Source organism: Vollenhovia emeryi, unplaced genomic scaffold, assembly GCF_000949405.1.
Source record: "Vollenhovia emeryi isolate VEMERY1.0 unplaced genomic scaffold, V.emery_V1.0 DF939128.1, whole genome shotgun sequence".
In the NCBI taxonomy this organism is placed as follows: domain Eukaryota; kingdom Metazoa; phylum Arthropoda; class Insecta; order Hymenoptera; family Formicidae; genus Vollenhovia; species Vollenhovia emeryi.
The window spans coordinates 1149764-1170724 of record NW_011967238.1 but is presented as its reverse complement, the minus strand read 5'-3'; the positions used below and the strand labels follow the sequence as shown (position 1 = coordinate 1170724).

General features: G+C 44.8%; 3 protein-coding genes across 10 annotated transcripts; 2 read left to right on the top strand and 1 right to left on the bottom strand.

Moving 5' to 3' along the window:
* The first annotated feature begins 1 nt into the window (after position 1).
* On the top strand, positions 2–14329 carry LOC105568557. 7 transcript variants are annotated; one of them, XM_012024326.1, is made up of 3 exons: positions 8168–8303; positions 10919–11193; positions 12739–14329. In XM_012024326.1, the coding sequence occupies exons 2-3, from the start codon at positions 11117–11119 to the stop codon at positions 13073–13075; spliced, it is 414 nt and encodes a 137-aa protein (XP_011879716.1). In that variant the 5' UTR covers positions 8168–8303; positions 10919–11116; the 3' UTR covers positions 13076–14329. The 7 variants fall into 7 exon arrangements, with proteins under 7 accessions (XP_011879713.1, XP_011879712.1, XP_011879711.1 ...); XM_012024324.1 differs by lacking the exon at positions 8168–8303 and adding an exon at positions 8315–8572; XM_012024325.1 differs by lacking the exon at positions 8168–8303 and adding an exon at positions 8327–8402.
* On the bottom strand, positions 14222–17998 carry LOC105568559 (endoplasmic reticulum mannosyl-oligosaccharide 1,2-alpha-mannosidase). The gene is made up of 11 exons (XM_012024329.1): positions 17672–17998; positions 17419–17589; positions 17192–17345; positions 16929–17114; positions 16711–16859; positions 16443–16631; positions 15976–16163; positions 15768–15894; positions 15529–15693; positions 15301–15450; positions 14222–15238 (listed from the first exon to the last, which is right to left on the bottom strand). Exons 1-11 carry the CDS (start codon positions 17768–17770, stop codon positions 15020–15022), a joined length of 1797 nt encoding a protein of 598 aa, XP_011879719.1. The 5' UTR covers positions 17771–17998; the 3' UTR covers positions 14222–15019.
* Positions 17999–18116: 118 nt separating this feature from the next.
* On the top strand, positions 18117–20852 carry LOC105568556 (peptidyl-prolyl cis-trans isomerase-like 1). 2 transcript variants are annotated; one of them, XM_012024319.1, is made up of 5 exons: positions 18117–18265; positions 19500–19633; positions 20075–20164; positions 20363–20470; positions 20592–20793. In XM_012024319.1, exons 1-5 carry the CDS (start codon positions 18195–18197, stop codon positions 20705–20707), a joined length of 519 nt encoding a protein of 172 aa, XP_011879709.1. In that variant the 5' UTR covers positions 18117–18194; the 3' UTR covers positions 20708–20793. The 2 variants fall into 2 exon arrangements, with proteins under 2 accessions (XP_011879709.1, XP_011879710.1); XM_012024320.1 differs by lacking the exon at positions 18117–18265 and adding an exon at positions 18290–18588 and having other exon boundaries at positions 20592–20852.
* The last annotated feature ends 109 nt before the right edge of the window (positions 20853–20961 follow it).

Here is a 20961-nt window from a genome sequence, read left to right as displayed (position 1 = left end):
CTTTTATCTCGATACATTCAATACATGCATGCGTGATATATTTTATCGCCATGTCGTAACTTTTTGCTCCGTGATAAACAATTACGTTGACGAGCTCAACTTGCTGACATTAATGACTACGCAAATACATATACGATTAAACGCATAAATATTCTTACGACGTGTCACAAATAACAGAATATACAGGGTGTATCTCGAATGATGCTCTAAACTTTAGGAGCGTATTCTGGAGGTCGAAATAAGGCTTTTCTTGCCTATAAATATGGGTCCGCAAATAAACCCTCTCCGAGCTAAAATTCGAAAATGTGTGAAATTAACCAAACACCCGCAACGCAAATTTATTTATCTCTCAAGATAGGGTGATAGGTAACATCGAAATAACATTAATAACATTAACGTTCTGCATGAACAAATTCTGAACGCATTCGCGATAATCCGGAACACGCAAAGCATTTTTGGAAGGATACGGCAATCCATGAGGCACAGGATGGAAGCTTGCATCGTAGCCAATGGCGCCCATTTCGAACATTTTTTTACAGATAACAGTGAAACCACTTAAAAACTGAACGTTTTCGAAACTGCCAGCTTGGCAAATTAGTGTTTTCATGATATACGCTTTTATTTTTCTCATCTTAGTGGCTTACTTCGCTTCATAATTAGCTCGAAGGGGTTTCAGTTGCGAAACCGTGTTTATAGGAAACCAAAGTCTTATCTTGACCGCCAGAATACGCTCCTGAAGCTTAGTGCATTATTTCAGACACACCCTGTATATTTATATAACAAAGAAACTCGTGATCCACGATTTGATCTCATCTAATCACACGCTGAATACACTTTAACGAAAATTGTAGAAAATGTTTAATCTTTTCCGATGTGGTCCTAAAGAATGCGATCCTATCTAAATATTCATTCCTTCGTGTCGTGACTCTTGGAAATTGAGGCTTTCCGACCTATTCACAGATGACCGGACGGCTCTCGACGGGCGGCAGGCAACAAAGGACCCCATAAGAACTTTGTAGAAGGGAACAGCGACAGACCCTCTCCGAGCCCCAAACGTGACGCTTGATGCGCGCAAGTGCGACGAAAACGAATTGTACGTGTTAGATATTGCGTGACACTCGCACGGATCTGGACTTTAATCCCCACCGGTTTGTTTTACGGTGCACAGAGATAGTGACAAATATAGCTCGCGCTAATTGAAATCTATCCCAGTGACGTCAAATTTGCATTGAGATTTCGCGCGTATCGCGTAAATAAGATATCGCGTAAATACAAGACGTAACATTTTCGCGTGTGTCCGTAATTTTGTATATTAAAGTTCGTTAATTTTCTATCTTTTTCAACGTTGCACTGCCTAGAAACAAACAATCGATTGACGAAAATAATTCTTCAACGTGAAAGTGAGCGGAAAAAGTGCAACGAACGTACCGAAACGGCTTAGATTCGCGTTGAAATAGGTGAAATAGTGAGACACGTTAATGAAAGGAGTAGCATAAAACGAAGGGACGAGCGAGAAGAAAACTGTGTTATTTGTGGACTTTGTCAAATATTGTGGAAGGGTTTCCGGGCGACCAGGCACGGGGCACAAACGAAAGTCGCCAGTTGTTCGCGGATTGTCGATGCGTGGACGCCTCGGTCGCGCATATTAGAAGCTTATTTCTCCGCTCGCCCGGCACAACTTGTCCGTCAGTATCGTTACGTAATTGCAAATCGCGGTGCAGTTAGAGGCATCGATATTATACGGATTGCTATATGGGACGAGATTTTGTCCCTCCCGATCGAAATCGCTCGCGCGACAATCGCGTTAACCACCAAGTAACGTACAGTCCGCGGTTACGTGCGGTCTCTCTCTTCGTCAGCGAAGAAAGACGCGGTCTACACCGCGTGTGGGCCGCGGCGACAAATTCCAAGTCGACGCGACGGCGTAGGACGATCCGGGGCTCGAAACAAGAGGGAACCGCGTCGGCCACGTGACGGCATAAAGTGCAAGACGCCGGCGCGGTGTAATCATCTCGTTCCGGCGATATGACAGGCGGGAGGATGGGAGCAGAAGGAGACCCGACGACAATAATCGTCTACGCGGATGTTTACACGCAGGAAACCCCGAGCACGTCCGAGCATGAGCTCAGGTGAGTGCGCGACGTGTCTGCGAATAGGCGGACGCGCGTGTACGAGGCGAACGTGCGTGATGTTACGCACTCGTTACATCGAGGTTACGTACGTAGTACGTTCCCCCCCCTTCCCCCCCCCGAGTACGTATCGGTCGGGTATTTGCTGGGGAAAAGCGGTGGACGAACTGATGGACGGCGAGAGACGTTCTTTTCTAATTTACGGTGTACTCTTTACGTCTGGAACCATTCTGTTTTCTGCGAGCAAGTCAAGAAGAACCAAGCGAGAAATGAGACTCGTCGATCGATTCGACGAATCCTTTCTCGCCTGTCCTAGTAGCACAGTGAGTAGTGGACCAGACCCAGACAGCCAGATCTGTCAGATTTCGTCAAAAGCCCACTACAAATTTTGAAGGCAGAAAGACTGCGGATTGCGTATAGGAATTGGTATATTCGACATGTTGCCAACGTGTCAGCAGAAATACAACAAAATCTGCTCACACAACTGGACCTGCTCGGTTTCTGCCGACAATCTGCTGACATCGTACGTTTTAGTTGTCAGGACAAAAGCCAAATGCGGACGCAGCTGGCTGTGGTTTTGGCATTGGCTTTCTGATAAATCTGCCACCCATCTGCTAACATTTTCCTGACTGGGAACATTGGTTAAACGTTGGTCCAATACAACCAAATATTGGGCCAATGTTTAACCAATGCTTGGTCCAAATGCGCTGTGCTACTAGGGTGGGAAATGCTTAAAAAATTTGTCGACAGCAATGTATAATGTACAATTTATCAACTGCACAAATTTTTTCAACATCTTTATTGGCTAAAATATAGAATGTTTCTAGACACAAAGAGCCATTATAGATTAGGCTTTATCTCGCGTGTCTGGTTAAAGCGGCAGAGCGAGACAAAGACGGTTCGAAGTATTATATTACTGTTTTAAACCTCGCTTTCGTTTCTCTTTACATAACCGAGGCACGCGCTGATTGAAGTAATTAAAGGAAAAAACAACACCATTTGAAAACTGCGAAAACGATTGAATACAAAGGGTGGAATTGGATAAAAATACGATTTGCATTGATTTGTTATCGGCCAAGTCGTTTCTTTTATAAATGTCAGCGGAAAAGACCTCGTACATTTTTAGCGCGCGTCTGCGAAACTTCACCTCGGTTCCAAAGGTCTAACGGAGACAATGCGCATGCGAGAGTTCTCTGTTACGGTCTGTTTGACATTCGCGGTACGATTCGCACATGGGCCGGCGCAACGTGGTGTGCAACGTCGCGGGCAGCACACCTCGACATTAAATGTCCGTCCCTCCTTTCGCGTGCGATATCTCGTCCTCGGCGAGACAGCCTCGAGCGCACCTCGGATAGCGTTGTGTGCTCCGGAATTACCTCGCGTAACTCGACACGTGCTAACTCGGCGGGCGAACGCGCGAATTTTCCGAGAAGCTAATGCTCGCACGGCGCGAACGAATCCTCTCGCGCGTGCCGAGATGACGCGAGGGCTGTTTAGTTGAGCGGGCGTTAAAACGCGGACTAACGAGCGCGATCGTCGGAATCGCGTGTCCAACGCGGAGACACGTCGCGTCGCGCCGAGAGCCGGCGAATTTCTGCACGCGAACGCGAGCGCTAACAAATAGCGGCTATTACAATTTGTACGGGATATATTCCTCGGGAGACGTCGCGGCACGGGAGTCCCAATTTTTTTATCCTCGCACGCCTCTCTCGCTCGCTTGAGAACCGGTTTCATATCGACCACGTTTACATGCGCGTCTCTCAAAAAGGAGGCGCGACGCGAGCCGAGAAAGGAGCGCGAGGCACCTTTCGGCGAAGCGCAAACACTTTATTTGATATTCGGCAGCGAGAGAAGAGGAAACGGCCGGAGGTATCCCGGCGATCCTCGATCCTGGCTCTGGTAAAATTGCAGCGATTTGCAAATGAATGCCTACACGTGCACTCGGTACGCTACGGAATCCTCGTCGTTGATTCTCGTCTACTCGATATCACCATTTCCGCGCGATTCCCACGCAATTTCCGAGTTTCGAGCCAGATCAAGATCGCGGGAGGTTTTGGCGGGGTTAAATGCTCGTTTCGCGTCAATATAGCGTGTACTTGAAAAGACGAGTGCTCGTCGCGGACAGGACATTGTTACAAGCGGAACTGCGACGCAACGCGATTTAATTGCTCCAGCTGTTAAAAACAGACATGTTCTCGGACAAGTATGAGAGATCGTACGACTATCAGAAGCAGAAAGCGAGCGAGATGGAAGGCGAGAATTATTGTTTTTGGCGAATCGACAGAAACACCTTATACTACAAGTAAGTCACGCGCGGTTTTATCTGCCACGCTCGAATTCGCTTTTTAATCGCGAGTATAATTACGACGCTTGTCGTAAATTATACTTTATCTCGTCTAGTCGTGCAGTCAGCGCCGAATATTTGGCGATCCGCGGTGTACGTCGGGAGATGTTTACGACGAAGGATTTAATAAGCGGGAGCAAGCTGTTGCAAAACAGATTTTATCCAACGGTTCTATCTAAAGCGACCGGTCCGCCTTGACCGTGACTATAATTATACATTCCAGCCTTTTTGTAAAACTGAAGGCACGAGTACCCAAAAAGAATGTTGTACATTTTTGCAAACGTAATACTTGTTTGAAAACGCGTTAACGCGGATAAGGTTTATCTCGCGAGATTTTGTCCGGCCCTACGAAGATAGAAGTGCTCGGCTGACTGACCAAAGTGCCCTTCGCTTTGGATAGAGTGGACTAGAGTCGAAAAGTCCTTTACCACTTTGCAATTTTCGCAGTAGTTAACGAGTTATTAATTAAGAATCGCTGTCTTAGCCCGGGCTAGAGATGTTCCGTCGGATAAATACTTAACATTAATGAAACTGTTTCGACTCCGAAACAAACACTTTCGATCGAGCGAACCTGATGACTCGTCAAGGATTGAGATCAAGGATGTCATTCGAATGGCACTGTAAATGCGAGCAATTGAGCGCGTACACTGTTCATCAGTAACGTTTCGAGTGCTATCAGGAGAGATACAGAAAGACGTGCGCCGTAATAACTGCGTGTGATACAATTGCATTTCCGCCCCGCGTACACGTCGTCAATAAAAAGCCAATTAAGGTCACGCCAGCGATACGTTTCTTCGAAATTGCCATATAATCATTTACCGTAGCACCGGCGTACGATCTTTCGTCAGGCCTCCGCGAAGTTAATTATCACACAGGCGGCATGTGTTCGACGCGTTTAAATCCACGCGAGCATCATCGCTCAATCTTCTCCCGCATCCTTCACCGTTCCACGTCATACCGCGCTTACGGCTACGCACCTTCACATTCGCATCGCATGCTTGTACGGTTACTCGCGTCGTGACACACAATCTCTCAATCTCTCGCTTTTAGTCGACGGCCGCTCGTTGTCGGGTATCGCGCCAAGTTTTCACCTGCACTTTTCACGTGGTTTCCCGGCCCCGCCGCGGGAGCAAGGTCGCGCGGACTTGGTCGCGGAGGATTAACGCGTCGTCGCGCGATGGCGAAGCTGAAGACTGGAGGTGTGCTAACGAGACGTGAAGCCGAAGAGACGAATGTTCCTTAGACGCGCGACGTGATACGACTTATCGTTAGATTTTCGTTAGATTTCGGCTGTGCCCGCAGCCGTCGAGTGAAACATGTTCGGTCACGGTAAGTCGCGCGGTCATGGCAAGCCGAAGAAAGAAACCAACAGCAAGAAACATCACGTCCGCAACTGGATGAACTCCAAGAGAAAGAAGAAGGAGGCTAACCTCTTTGCGTAAGTCCAATCTTTCGCGTCTCTAGCTCTATTCTAACGACGCCCTTCTCGCGATCCGCGGCTCCCTCGGCGAGAGCTCGAGAAAGGAGGACGGTTTCCCTCGTTATTTCGGTGACTAGGCTCTTCCGCAATGCGGAAAATGACGGGCGGAGTTGACGTAACGTCACGCGTCGCGTTTCCATTGTCACGAATCGGCGCGAGGATTGCATTTCTTTTGCGTCGCCGGCGTCCCGATGAATTTCAATTCGCGCGGCAGCTCCTCGAATCCCTTGTCCTGCGTGCGACGTGCGCGCGCGCGCGCACGTGCGTGAGTGCGTGCCCACCAGTGCACACGTATTCCCTGCGTGAGCACGACGGCAGGATCGCTCGGGATGCCTCGGCGGCGACGGCGGCGGTGCAGTTTCGATCGTATCCGTCATCGATCGCGGCGATCGCGTCCGTACCAACGGCAACAGTGAGAAGCCCCGGAGTCCAGTTCGCGCTATCGCCAACGGACTGTCAGCGGAACGATGCGCTTTAAAAATACATTGTGGCAGCGTGGGAGCTACGAGTAAGTCGGGAGGGAAAAGAATGTTCGGCGTTGAAGTGGGTTGTAGGTTAAGCTGCCCTTCGCCTCATCCTGTAATCCTGTCACGTGTCCGCCCGGCCGAGCACGATTGAATTCTTTCGGTTGTTCGCGAGGAACGAACGACGGACACCGGCGAGCAAAAACCCGGGCACGATCTACCGAGTCCACCTAATCGTACCGTTCGCGTTCGATTTTGTTGCTCCGAGAGACGCTGATTTGTTCGTTTTTCGTTTTCGGTGACTCTACTCCTTGTTCGTCAGCCGCGCGATTTTGATCTTTGTCCAATTTGATGAATTAACTAAAGCCGGTGTTTATAGTCCGCTCTTATTAATGTGTTTTTAACCAACCACAGAGCCGTACTAGCCTCTTAAGACAACACTTGAGATGATTTTGAAATGAGAATCGACTATGAACACCGGCCTAAGGGCGAGCTTCACAAACGTCAGCTAACTGTTAATCGAAGGTTAATTGATTCTCTGTCTCTACAGAAGATAGAAAAAGATAGGGAGTTGACTGAACTCTGGTCAACAGTTAACAGACGTTTGTGAAACTGGCCCTAAGTGTGTGTTTCGGTCTTCACGGTTCTTTTGATTTTATAGAGGAAAGTCTCCTATTATGAAATAGCGGAGATAACGGAGTTTCTGCTAAATGAATCGTGCATTTATTGCCCTTGGAGTGAAATCTGTTTAGTGGAAAATTGATTGCTAGATCGTGTGGTCGTTGCAAAAAAGATTTGTCATTGAATTTGGACGTTGAAATACTACTACTATCTCACATTAAAATCTTATCTCGTAATGGAGAACTTTCTCCTCTACTAGTCTATTTGAGTGACTTGAAAGCAATACGTATCGTATTGTTTACGCTACGATTGCGCGTGTTGATTAAATTATTGTCGAAAAGTAAATATCAAAAGTGCCACACTTGCATTATACGCATGGTATTAAAATAACTTGGCGAGAGTGGACGATAAGATAAATGGGCTTTGAACGAGGATCAATTAGACCAACGGGATACCGTGACAATTTTCCTCGAATTCCGGTGCCCCGATCAATACCGTACAAAGGTCGATATTTGTAAATACTTCGCGAGAGGAATCGTAAATGTGATCTCGTTGTCGGGTTCATTGATTTCAAAACTCTGACAGCAGGAACCTACTTCGGGAGGATCGCCTACTTTCTCTCTGATGGCCAGTTTTTTCGCGGATTCGCCGAATGTAGCTTTACGCCAAGTATAATTGATAATTATATAACTAAACGAATGTAGAAATTAATTGACGAGTTTTCTGTTCTCAAGGTTCACTAATTACAAGTTCTAATATAAACCTACTCCCCGTCAAAAGAATTAAAGGAAACAAGAATTTCTATTCCTCGAGTTTAACAATTTCGCAATCTTTTGCACTTTATATCCTGTTTCTTTTTCTCTGATAATTTTAACTCTTCTGTTGCACTCGGCACACGATTACTCGTTCCTCTTTCTACGACAATGAAAAAAGTTACTGTCCAAATGTAAATAAATGCAAAGGCGTTACTTTCTTCAATCGATGCAAAATAATGTCAACAATATTTTTACATTGATCTTCAGCTTTAGACCGAAAGTTAGCGACCGAATGTCGTAGAATGAATCTTCATTAATGTTTTTCTGAGATTTCGTCTTCTCTCTGGTATTTTATCGTACCTGTGGAACCTCCGTGCCTGCGGTACGGCACTGCCGTATAACACGTGTAAAGCTCACTCAAGGGTGGGATAATGTTCTCAGGGTTCAGGTCGGACAGTTTCACGACGACCGTTGACGGTGCGCGGTTGCGGTACTCGTTTCGCAGTCCCGGTATGGGTTTCGTACAGTGTTCTAACAATTATTAGAAACATTTTACACGCGTGCTAAGCGAAAAGAATTGTCATCTGTGACATCGCACGCTTGGAACACGTATGGAATACCACCGTTGGATTCACCGTTATTCGTTTCTCATCAATTTAATTCATGATGACACAATTCGTATTATCAAAAACATTTTCAAATTGATCCTTGGCTTCGGAAGTTAATGGTCGAACGTCATGAATCTTCGTTGATATTTTTTCTAAGGTTTATCGCCTCTGGTAGTTTATCATCTCTCTTATCTTGTCTCCTCTCTCTCTCTCTTTTCTCTCTCTCTCTTCTCCTCTGTCGCTGATGTTTTAATTCTTATGCCTGTTATACAATACGTCGTATGTTGCTGTCGGATGTCGGGACGTAGCCGATGGTCCAATGAGAACATTTCTTTTTTGAAAAGAAATTTTCTTATTGACCCATCGGCTACGTCCCGACATACGACGTATTGTATAACAGGCCTTAGAGAATAAATTGCAAATCGGGGGGGGGGGGATGATACGACGCATAGGCGGGATTAAAGTTAGCCCGACGAGCCATTGTTAAAAATGATAGAAAACTACGCTTGTGCAATATTCTGTTGCGGAATTGATTACCGTGATAGTTATTTGCGTTTCATCACGAACGTGCTGCACGCATAGTACAATGCGTATCGATGTGCTACGATACAAATCTCAAAAGCGTCCTAATTGTTGCATTCGCATTTTGTTCATCGAAAATCCCACTCGTCCTTACGCCGAGACTTAATTACTGAGTCTCTTAATTAAATTCACGCGATTTTCGCCAACGAGGCCGCAATTGTATGCGCGTCACAGGCTACTGGTTATCACCTTGACTTTGCCCGCAGACGTTTTTTTCCAAGAATAAATTCGTACGTCAATAAAACAGAAAAAAACGTACGTGCTAAAAGGAAAAATTCGCGTTAGAAATTTTCGTGAAATTATATCATCGTTATTCAATACTGATTACATTATCGTTGTTTGATACTGGACTTTTGATTCCTCAAATGATGGTGTAAAGACAGCGATAATTGAGACTTCTGCAGCGTGGAAACGTTTTATCAACGATTAATAAATATACCGGGGCAATAAAATCATCACGCGACATTCTAGCCTTTAAAAAGATGCTGAATAATTATAAATTATCGCTGCACCGTTTCCAACGTTATCTCGCTTTGTTCCGCCTACGTGATATCGTTTAATATTATTTCACGATCACGCGATCATACGATCGCGATACGAAAATATCTTATGCAAAAAAATCGCGTTTTTACGTGCGACCCGTTGACGGCAGCGTAGTAAAACCCGACGCGTAATCGTAATTCCATTGTCATCTGCGCGTGGAGAAGCGAAGGTTACACATTGACTACGTTCAGCAGAAAAAGCTGCTTTGCAACTGTTGTAAAATTCGTGAATCTGATTGACGTATGCTCTTAAATTCATTCAACATTTAAAAAATACGCCAATCAGATTCGCAAATTTTACAACAATTGCAGAGCAGCTTTTTCTATTGAACGCAGCCATTGACTTTGCGAAATACCTAACGTTTGTATCGAAATATTTCAGCTGCTTCGTAGCACAGCTGCAATTTTCTCTCCAGGTTTGACCTAGGCGAGTACAATTGGTCGGGCGGATCGGAACAGGCAGACCCCTAGGATCCCCTAATATATTATCGCTAAAACTTATCCTTTTACGGCGCCATATGGAATTTTCCGGTATTGTCCCCAAAGACCGTTCTGCCCAGCCACGTGTACATTCCACATTTTAAAGCAAGTCACACGGCGTTCTGGCGCGATTGATTTTTAACGATAGCTGAAAATTGTATTCTTGTAAAAAGCGCAAATCGAACAAATCGCAAGCTCGACGTAGTTGGCGTCTTTCACGTGAAATTAATAATAAAAAGATATTACGCATAAATGCAAATAACAAAATCTTTAGTTCACGGAGGATGAAGTATTTTTACAGCGGTGCTTCAGGCTTTGTTTTATAATAGTCTCTTTCGGGGAAAAGTGGAGGGGCAGATTCGAGGTGAATTTTCGAGGGGGAAATCGCTGAGGGCATTGTGGTGTACAGATTTACGGCATTTTTAGGCATTGTTTAGGCATTAGTTTGAGCATTAGGCCTTGCTGGGACATTATAAAGATAAAATAAGATAATAAGATAAAGTAATGCCCACTGGGCATTAGTGGGCATTGGTGTACGAGATTTTGGTTTCCCCCTCGTGGATTTTCTTTAAGAGTAATGAATCACGCTCAGTTATTAATTAGATTTTGATCGACGATACGCAACATAGATCTAGTTGACGTTCATTAACTTCTATTAGCTGACAGAATTCCGACGGTATTCAGTCCGCTAATACACTCCACGTGCTCGAGACTCGATCAATTGGGACGTAACCGGCGCGGACGGCGTACCAGATGCGAGCCATTGCACGCGTAATCGTAATAAGCCTTTTACGACGGGAGATTTCTACGATATTTACACGAAAGAAAAACGCGCGTGTCAACGAGCGTATCAACGTGTATCTAGACGTGGAATAAAGCATACGTTTGACAGCCCCGGGATGTTTCTTCGCAGGGAGAAGAATTCCTGCCGCAGTCGCTTCGTGCGTTTGAGGCAGCGAGAATGCGAAAGGTGATTAGATTAGACGGACTAGATGAAAGTTACATCACGTCTATCGTACGAGCGTGACGGAGGGGTATAGTGTTTCGAGAAAACGAAGTGCCGCGATAAAATTACAGACATTTCACGTAACGAAAGTTGGACTTGCGAAAAATGGAGCACGTGCGGTTTTACTCCACCTTAACCGACGAGGAGAGGACTCGAGCGCACCCTTGCAAGAAGACTAGGTGGTAGGTTCTCTTTGCCGAGGCTCCCCCCGAGACTATCGCGCTCCCTTCCCGAATTCCATAACACCCGGGTGAGACGTTCCCTCGTCATCTGCCATATCGGCGATCTACATCGGCACGTTAAAAAATAAGCGTACTGACGTACTAGATTCCTAAAGTCTGATCTATAATGTGCTTTTTTATTTATTTAGAAACATCCTATTTTTTACTAGAATTCCTCTAATCAGGGTCTGGCCTTGGTCTTTCTATTTCTGGCGACTTCCGAAAGAAAGAAAAAAAAAAGCGACAAAGAAACAGAAAGAGGTAGAAAAAGCGAGGTTTTTCTCCCTCGCAAAAGTTTGCCAGAACTTGTTGACCAGAGTCTGATTATACGGACTCTAATTTGTACAAACTATACAGGGTGTCCCAGGAGGAAAGGTCAATAATCTGGGAGGTGATTTTAAGCAAAAATGTTCATACGAATGTATGTGTCCCATTCCCCACTGTTTCCGAGATAGAGCTATTTGAATGTACAGTTGCAAAATCACTGGCAAGAAAGAAATACTACGTACTATTTCTAATATCTATCGTTCACGATTCGGACTTCTGCGTGTAGGAAAGCGTCGACGGTATTTTTCAACAGCGGCAGTAGCACCACCATCACAGAAACCGTAAACATACTGCATATTCGACATTTGTGAATATGCGAGGCATTTTGAACATTTCTACAATGTTATCAGCACAATAGTCAACAGATGTACAAGAGTAAATTCCCGCAGACGTTTATGAGGTTGGATGAAAGGTGAAGTGTACAGAAAAAGAGTAAATACGCGAGACATTCAAGAAACAGTGGGGACGTATATTCGTATGAACAGTTTTGCTTAAAATGCCCGATACTATCACCTCCCAGAATATTGACCTTTCTTACCGCTTAAAAAAGTTGTACGATTGTACAATGTATGGTTTATCAACTTGCACACATTTTTGAAATTGGCTACAAAGTATACTACCATGATCAAAAAGTTCCCGGAATTTATTCATAAAATTGAAAATACAAAATTATTCTTGCAAATCGATTAGTACATTGACTACGTTTCCACCGAGGGTCAGAGTCGGGCTAGAGTCGGGTCAGAATCGGGTTGGGGCGAGCGTTTTTGCGGTGGAAACACCAAACCGGGTCAGAATCGGGTTGGGGTTTGGTGTTTCCGACTCTGACCCTCGGTGGAAACGTAGTCAATGATGCTACTTTCACAAATGTCAAGCTATGATGATGAAATTTGGCAGGAATGACAGTGACATTTGTGGCAACACTCACATAAAATGGTTGTTGAATCGGGTGACCAGGGGCGCTACATGGTGGCAATTCCGGGAATTTTTTGATCATGGTAGTAATGTTTCCAGGCGCAAAGAGCACGTTGGCGCAGGTCAGGTTTTATGATCGAAAATCGAAAGCTTCGACGCAAATAGCGGTCTAACTCGAGAACTTGAATCGATCGAGTGAATTTTCTCAACTGTAACACTCCTGTCTAACCCCCGAGTAAAGTGCATTGACGGTTTCGTTTGTTGCAGCGTGATGATGGCGCCTACCGACGACTCGTCACCGGCGCAGGCATCGATATCCACGAGAGGTTTAGACGTGCTGGACGACGCGAGATTGAACAAATTCTCTCTAACGTCGCAACCGACGAAACCTGCGGCTTCGCCGATCGTGGACACCGACGCCGACGCGATAGAGGAAGCAGTACCGATCGTGCAGACGAAGCTACCTGTGCCGGAGTCGGAGCCGAAAATCGAGAAGAACGGCATCGAAAGGAAGCCGAAGAAGCCGCGCGACGAGCCGAACGACGAGTGTCTCATCAATTGCATTTACTACACGCAACAGTGCTGTGACTGCACGATAGTTTGAGACCGTGCCACGTCCGTAGCTAGACAACAAGCCGAGGGAAGTGGCGTCTTGAGGCTACTCTCCAGTCAGCTCCGGGACCTCGAGGCGGTCCCTTCCCTTCGATGCGAAATTTAGGATCTGACATTACAACGAGTGATTGCGCGCCGCTAGGATACTTTGTGATACACGACGAGTATAATAGACAAGTTCGCACGGGGTGCGGTGTAGAAAATTTTGTAAATGTACGAATGAATGTGGCGATGCTCGTAATTATATACACGCTAATTTTTGATACTGTCGCATTTATATTTTATCGAGCATCGGCTGTGCGATTAAAGGCGCTTGTCACGAAGCACATGGGTAACTGATTAATTTATACTTTTTAGAATTTACTTCTCTCGGTAGAGAAGGTACTTGCGAATGTTCACTGCCGTTTACATGATGTAAAGCTCGAATGGGAGACGTTACAAGAGTCGATTGTTAATTCATAAGCGTTCTCTCGCAGTACGTTGTGGGGCAATTTATTTGCCACACCGTTACACGTCTTCCTAACAAACTGACGTTAACATGAATTAGTCAATCCATAATGCGCACTCGACAGTATTAACCGCGACAATCATTCCGACACTTGTATCTGTTCGTAAATTTATAAGGTGAAAAATTGAACCTGTAAGAGGACGCGTATATCCATTTGGAAACAAAAGCGACAGAAATGATATCAAATTAATTTCCAACATTGATATAAAAATGCGTTTGTTATTAACGAAGAATCTTCCGATAAGTTTTGTCTAACGTGTCAGGGCAACTAAGAAGCGTTTCGACAGCGCGGCTGATGATCAAACTGAATTTTCTTTTACAACCATCTTTGCATGTTTATTTGACTATTTTTATTATCTAGTAATGTATGACAATACAATCTTCCAAAGTATTATTGTACGCGGATAAAATAAGTAAAAACACAGGTTGCAGATGATCCAAATACTCTTTGCACAGTGTTTCTTACATTGTACATTGTAATTCTGTTAAAATTTCAACTCGATCATTGCGCTGCGCTGCACCAGTGACACAGGAATTGCAAAGACACTTCGTCCATGTTTCATATAAATATTTATATAAATATTATATAAGTATTTATATATCAATAATAATTGGAGACTGCAAGCAGTGTAATTTATTCAAATTTATTCCTAGATGAGGACTAGAGTAGTTTTGTAACGTTACAACGTACGAATTTAATGTAAAGGTAATACTAAATAATAATATTCTTTTTTTTTATGTACTGTGGATACTTATCTCACCTAAAAATGACGTTACACACAACCTAAATTGCGAAATTAAAATTTCGGTAAAACAAGTAAGTACAGTTAGGTGCTAAGGTTCTTATTATTAAAAAAAAAGGAGTCAACAGTTGCATATTCTCAAACGCGCGTTAATTGAAAATCTAAAGTACTGACAGCGTCTATTGCTGATTCGACGTTTTAGGCAGGTTCGCGATACTTTAGTAGGCGCAGCTAATGTTGCATACTTGTTTATTTTGTAGTCTTTCGTCAATGGTAAAGCAAGTTAATCCGCAGTTACTAATCTTTAGAATCGATTTTCACCACTTTATTTTTCCGCTATTTAGTTTTCTTCTAAACTAAACTAATTCCTTCTTTCACCCCTCTTTATTATAATTCTCATATGACAATTTATAAGGTGAAAACGAATTAAAAACATTTCCACATTGCTAGACTAAGGACTAAAAAGAAATTTTTTAATATAGAAAAAAAACCCATCATTTTAGAGCAGCAGAAATCGACTGTATGGTTTTACTTCAGAAATCATTTTCTAGGAAAGAATGACAATTAATGAAGGAAATTTAATTGAAAAAAGACTGACAATAGTAATTTTTCTAAACAATAATTTGATGAAACCAGTGCAAAAAATGCCAAACTGGCTGTATAACACAGCTATGCTTCTACTGCGTTACGACTCGTACATAGGTAACGGATGACCCTCCGAATTGAATACCCACCTATCCAAATCTATCAATTGCCTGGTGTCATCGAACAACAAGTACAAGTATTTCAAAGTCTCTGCGAACCAGAAGCTCTCCGTCATGTCTTGCTGGCGTGTGTGCTGAATGTTTCGGACGTTACCGATACTCGTGTAGCCAGCTTCGACTTTAGTGTGATTCTCGAAAGCCTGCCGAGACGGGTTTCCATGTTAAGAGTGAAATTCTCGTGGGAGACAGATATTAAACTCACCTGAAATATCTGCCAACCCCAATCCTGATACGTTTTATTCCCCGTAAAATACCACATGTAAAATAGACTCTCAATCAACTCGGGCCTCAGTAAATTATGAGCGTCGTTCGTTTTCACGTACATATCCATTTGATTTTCACCTTCCATTTTCTACAGAACGACAAAACGATAATCAGCAACATTGTCCTCCCGAGTAGTCCTTCTGTTCGAAGGCCGAGACCAACGTACTTGTATATTAAAATAGGTAATTTCAGGTGCGAGGAACGTCGGCTGGATCGCGTACGTTTGATAACAAGTCTTAACAAGCTCTTCCGCGAGAGCGTTGTGCTCCGGCGGCAGTCCGTGGCGCACGCCTAACGCTAAAGTACCTCCCAGGTAGCACGTGAGATGATCCTACAATATGAATTGGCGCATTTACAACAACTGGCGCGACAAACCGCTCACTTTTGCGTTTTTCACCTGCTTACCATCTTCGGTTTAATCTCTTTATTCGCGCCGACCAACTCGGCGATGAACAGATACTTATTCACCGCGGTACGTTTAACGAGATGCTTTTGCGTTCCGGCGATGCCTAACAAGTAATCGTCGCGCAGGCTGAAAATATCAAAAAGGATGCAGGCCTTGTTAGAGACTCGATTTCGCGCGATCGCGGCCTCGACAACGAAATGTACTAACTAGTCGACGGTTTTTCCAGTTTGCAACCACTGTTTCAGTAAGTATTCATAGTAACTATCACCGCGGGCTCCCAACGTGATCGTGGCGTACTCTCGGAACTGCCCGGTATTGGCGTTGATAAAGATCGGGACTAAGCCGTCGTACTTCTCTAATTTATGTACATGCTCGGAAACCCTCGCCGCTGCAGTCTGGAAAGATGACGCGTTAAATACTCGCTACAGACTTTAAAAGTCGTTTCTAATAGCGCATTTAGTTGCTTGCACTAGTGCGTACTAAGGCTTGTTCACAGTCAATTCTTCAATTTTCTTAAATACCTCTTGAAACACTTGTTAGTAAAAGGATCTGTACAGCATCCGTACCGATCATTTTGTTTTTTGCTGAATAATTTTGAAACGTGTTTAAGACGACCTTAAATATAAGAATTGACCGTAAAAAAGTGCAAGCAACCGAATTCGCTGTTGAACTACCTCGAACTTGAGTTGTCCCGTGCTACGACTAAGATCACGAAACTCCAACTGAATGGACGTGACTTCGCTCGTGCTACTGTCGGGGCCCCACTTGGGACTGTGCGCGCTTCTGGTACCGAGATTCACGTCCGAGTACGGGACGCCCGATCTGGTAGAGAACGCCGGCATCATGCGATCACCTAAGTCCATCTTGGACATCGTGGGTAAACATTAACGTCAGAATCTTTAGAGACCAAACCAATAGAGAAATTGCGCGCCCGATACTTACAGCCTTATTTAAAAAGAGTATATCACCGGAGAGATGATACGCCGCTAGCAAACCACCTAATACCCTAATTGTAACTTCAAATAAATTAACATCTCTATTCATTGTAAACACTAAATTATCTTCCACCCATTTCCTCGCTCTCGCGTACTCTGAAACATCACAGTGAGTAGACTCCCATCATCGCTTTCCTCTTTACAAGGTTTAACTCGCATACGCACCATCGTACAATCCCATTATATATATAGTATCCAATGAATCAACTATAGTGAGGCCCAGGCCAAACCACTCGTGATACCTCTTCGATATCGGCTTGACATTGTCGTGGCCCCACGCATACTTTTTATAACCGTTCCAGGAATGCTTGAACGCAGCTACAACAGCCTCTTGCCTGCTGTTTTGCGGCCCTAAAAGTCCCAAGCGTTACAACCCGCGCCTATCTAATCTATTTGTTGCGCCGTCGTCCGACGAATTAATCATCTACCGTTAAATTTCAGGATGTTCGGCTTTGGCTGCGGCGGCTCGCCGATCTGATCGTCGTCGACTTGATTAATCTCCGGTTGAAACTCGGGCTCTTCGATCACTTCGCCAGGTCCGGCAGCCTGCTCCTCGTTATCTACAACAACCTCGTCTACTGCCTGCGAAATGAAAGGAGACTTGAGACGCGTTCTCTCGCGTTCGAGGGCTCTTCTCGAGCCTACCACTGCGTACCTTCTCGTACTTGGCAGTTTCCTGTACAACTTCTACGTTACTATAATCTACCTCATTGTCGGAGGTACCAGCTTTGGTTTCGCTAGGCAGGAGGTAAAATATTACAAGTAAAACTGTGATTATTGCGAAGTATAGGATGTTCCTTTGGAACCTGGACAGCTGGTTCCATTGCTGAAAGAGAGACGAGTGTGTTACCGAGTAACAGGGGTTAACCGGTTCGGCGAGTGTCCCTCGCCGAGGAACAAATACGTACCCTCCACAGGCTGCGCGAGGTGCCCCGCGCGAACAAGCCGCTATCGTGGATATTAAGACTAACGTAATCGGAATTGCCCGAGTCTCTTGGCGAGAACATACTTGCAGGCAGGTTACCTCGTTCCGGCACGTGCGGGGACTGGCCGTGGCTGCCAAGAGGTTTAAGGTGCGGCACTGCGACGAGTCGACGCGACGCGCGAGGGTCCTCATTTATACGACTCGCCCGTTGTACGCACTCGGCGCGTTTTTACATTTTCATTCAATTCATATTATTATTGCTTTGTTAACGTGTAGCCCGCACATGAAGCAGATGGCGTTCACGTGCTCCGCTCTCACGCACTTCGACCGCGTACGTGTGTGTCGGTGACTCTTCCCCAACCCAACGGTCTCAACGTGTCGGTCGCGCGTTTTCGAGAGCGATCGCCGGTCTTGCGCAGTCCGGCGCAGCTGGCGCGGTGGAGTCGTCGCTCGTCGCGAGAGATAAACAAAATAGTCGCTGCTCAGTCGTTAAGATACAGACCGCAATGTGCCTCGCGAACATATCCGGCGTACCGGATAAACACTGGCAGCCGCCCTTCGTCGTCTTCGAGACCACGTAGGTGCCCCGCGCTCCTTCTTTACGCCCTTTCCGACACCGAAGGATGACTCTGCTTGTGGCTCACCCGAGTGAGTAAATAAACAGGCAAGAATCGTACAAAAATCATGCTTTAGTACAATAGGCGATTTTGGCGATTATCTGGTGCATATACCAAGGTGTACCAGAGTGTACACTCGTTGTCAGCATCATGAAGTGCCTTTACAGCTCAAGAAAGACGCCAAGAGTCGCCTCACGGTTTTATACCAAAATGCCTGTGTAAACTTGCTGGTAGATGAGCGACAAGCAGAGGATCAATTTTGTAAAAGAAAGGCAAAATGAAGGCAAGCATGAGTGTAATTTATTTATATCGATATCAATTCTCTATCTAAAATATAGTGAAAATGCTAAGGCCTGATTTCTCATTTTCTGTTGAACTGTTAACTAGAAGTTAGTCAAATCTTCATCTCTTTTTCTGTATTATTACCTAAGAAGAGACGAATAATCGACTATAACCTCTGGTCAACGTTTAACCAGAAAGATGGAAAAATCAGGCCCAAGAGCTGCTTTCTCTGAGAGCTCACCTTTAGCATTTTCATCATGGATCATTCTTGGGTGTAGAAAAGGCATTGAACTTAGGACCCAGTCTACAATGAGTTGTCAGTCAGAAGTTGGAACTACACGTCGGTCTCTTCTCGTCCAGAAAGAAAAAGGATTCACATATAATTCCGACTTCTGACTAACAACTCATTGTAGACCGGGTCTTAAGTTCAATGCCTTTTCTACACCCAAGGATAATCCATGATGAAAATGCTAAAGGTGAGCTCTTAGAGAAAGCAGCTCTTGGGCCTGATTTTTCCAGTTTTCTGGTGAACTGTTAACTAGAAGTTAGTCGACTCTTCATCTCTTTTTCTGTATTATTATCTAAGAAGAGACGAATAATCGACTATAACCTCTGTTCAACGTTTAACCAGAAAGCTGGAAAAATCAGGTCCAAGATCTGCTTTCTCTGAGAGCTCACCTTTAGCATTTTCATCATGGATCATCCTTGGGTGTAGAAAAGGCACTGAACTTAAGACCCGGTCTACAATGAGTTGTCAGTCAGAAGTTTGAATTACACGTCGGTCTCTTCTCGTTCAGAAAGAAAGGAAATTCGCATATAATTCCGACTTCTGACTAACGATTTATTGTAGGCCGGACCTAAGACTCGTTCCCTGCACGTCGCCAATCGACTCTAATCGACTCTGATCCTCAGGATGGGCGAGATTACCTTCGAGCTCTACTGGAAGCACGCCCCCATCACGTGCAGGAACTTTGCCGAGCTCACGCGACGCGGGTACTACAACGGGACCAAGTTTCACAGGGTCATCCGCGACTTTATGATTCAAGGTGAAGCTAAAAACCGTACGAATAGCCGATCGACTTGCAACTTTTCTGCGAGAGCAGAGTTTTCGCATACGCTTCACCTTGGAATGAATTCAAGAATCGAGTCCCCGCAAGGGGAGAATTTTCGCATACGTTTCTCTTTCGAATAAATTGAAGACGCGAGCCCCAGGCCCGTGTCCCGACTCCTCTTTTATCGATAAAAGAACGTGGGTTAAGTTAGCCCCACTTTTTCAAAATGCGTAAAAATTAATTGGAGTTCTCGATGCCCCCGCAAGAGTTTTAGAGTTCTCTATTTTATCTTATTTTATCTTTCTAACGCCCCAGCAAGGCATAATGCCCAAAAAATGCCTGGTAATGCCGCAAATCTGTACACCACAATGCCCTCAGCGGTTTCCCCCCCTCAATTTTAACATAATATCTCATTCCCAACGCTCTCGTTTCTAGGTGGAGACCCCACCGGGACGGGGAAGGGCGGAATGTCCATATACGGCGAGTGTTTCGACGATGAGATACACGACGACTTGAAGCACACGGGTAATTCCATGGCAAACAATTAACAATAACGTTGCTTTAACCGCTGCCTTATGCGGCTCTTAACAAATCTCGATATTCTGCGCAATGATTACACCTCAAGTTTTGGGGAGGAAGGATACTATTTCACTGAAAAAAAATTCCGGCAGTCTTAACGCGAGCACCTTGGCTACGTGTTATTCAAATTTTTCTATTCCACAGGCGCTGGAATATTGTCGATGGCAAATTCCGGACCGGACAGCAACGGATCGCAGTTCTTCGTCACGCTCGCGCCTACTCAGTGGCTCGATGGAAAGCACAGTATATTTGGTGAGTCTCGGCAACATAGCTGCACCTATCTACGACGTAGCAGTTTGTCACGCAACTATAGAATATGCAACCGCAGACGATGTGTGATTATGTAAAATATCTCTGTTTCTTCGTTCGACAGGCAGAGTCTATTCCGGCATGGCGATAGTGAAAAGAATCGGACTAGTCGAAACGGATAAGAACGATCGACCGGTGGACGATGTGAAAATCGTCAAGGGCTCCGTGAAGAACGCGTGACTTCCCGAAAGGGGATCTTTCATAAGGCGTAAATCGTAATTTTGTGATTTTTCAAGTAAACTATATTAAATATCTTTCTTCATACATGTCTCCATGTTTCTCTTTCATGCGCCACGATTGATAAAGATAGCTACTAGAGCTAGAATGAAAAAGATGTTCTCGCTTTACTCCAGTTTACCGCACTAGTTCCATTGCAGTCCACCAGTGCAGCAATAGAAAACGAACCTATTGTCACGAGACCTAAGACCTAAAGT

Excerpts from the sequence above, each read along its gene's own strand:
- LOC105568559 (XM_012024329.1), bottom strand. The coding sequence starts at position 17,770 with ATGTTCTCGCCAAGAGACTCGGGCAATTCCGATTACGTTAGTCTTAAT. Across the intron at positions 17,346-17,418 it reads AAACTGCCAAGTACGAGAAG|GCAGTAGACGAGGTTGTTGT; the intron begins GTACGCAGTGGT and ends TTCATTTCGCAG. Across the intron at positions 15,239-15,300 it reads GGGGTTGGCAGATATTTCAG|GCTTTCGAGAATCACACTAA; the intron begins GTGAGTTTAATA and ends CCGTCTCGGCAG.
- LOC105568557 (XM_012024321.1), top strand. The coding sequence starts at position 5,790 with ATGTTCGGTCACGGTAAGTCGCGCGGTCATGGCAAGCCGAAGAAAGAA. Across the intron at positions 5,912-12,738 it reads AAGGAGGCTAACCTCTTTGC|CGTGATGATGGCGCCTACCG; the intron begins GTAAGTCCAATC and ends CGTTTGTTGCAG.
- LOC105568556 (XM_012024319.1), top strand. The coding sequence starts at position 18,195 with ATGTGCCTCGCGAACATATCCGGCGTACCGGATAAACACTGGCAGCCG. Across the intron at positions 18,266-19,499 it reads TTCGTCGTCTTCGAGACCAC|GATGGGCGAGATTACCTTCG; the intron begins GTAGGTGCCCCG and ends TCTGATCCTCAG. Across the intron at positions 19,634-20,074 it reads CCGCGACTTTATGATTCAAG|GTGGAGACCCCACCGGGACG; the intron begins GTGAAGCTAAAA and ends TCTCGTTTCTAG.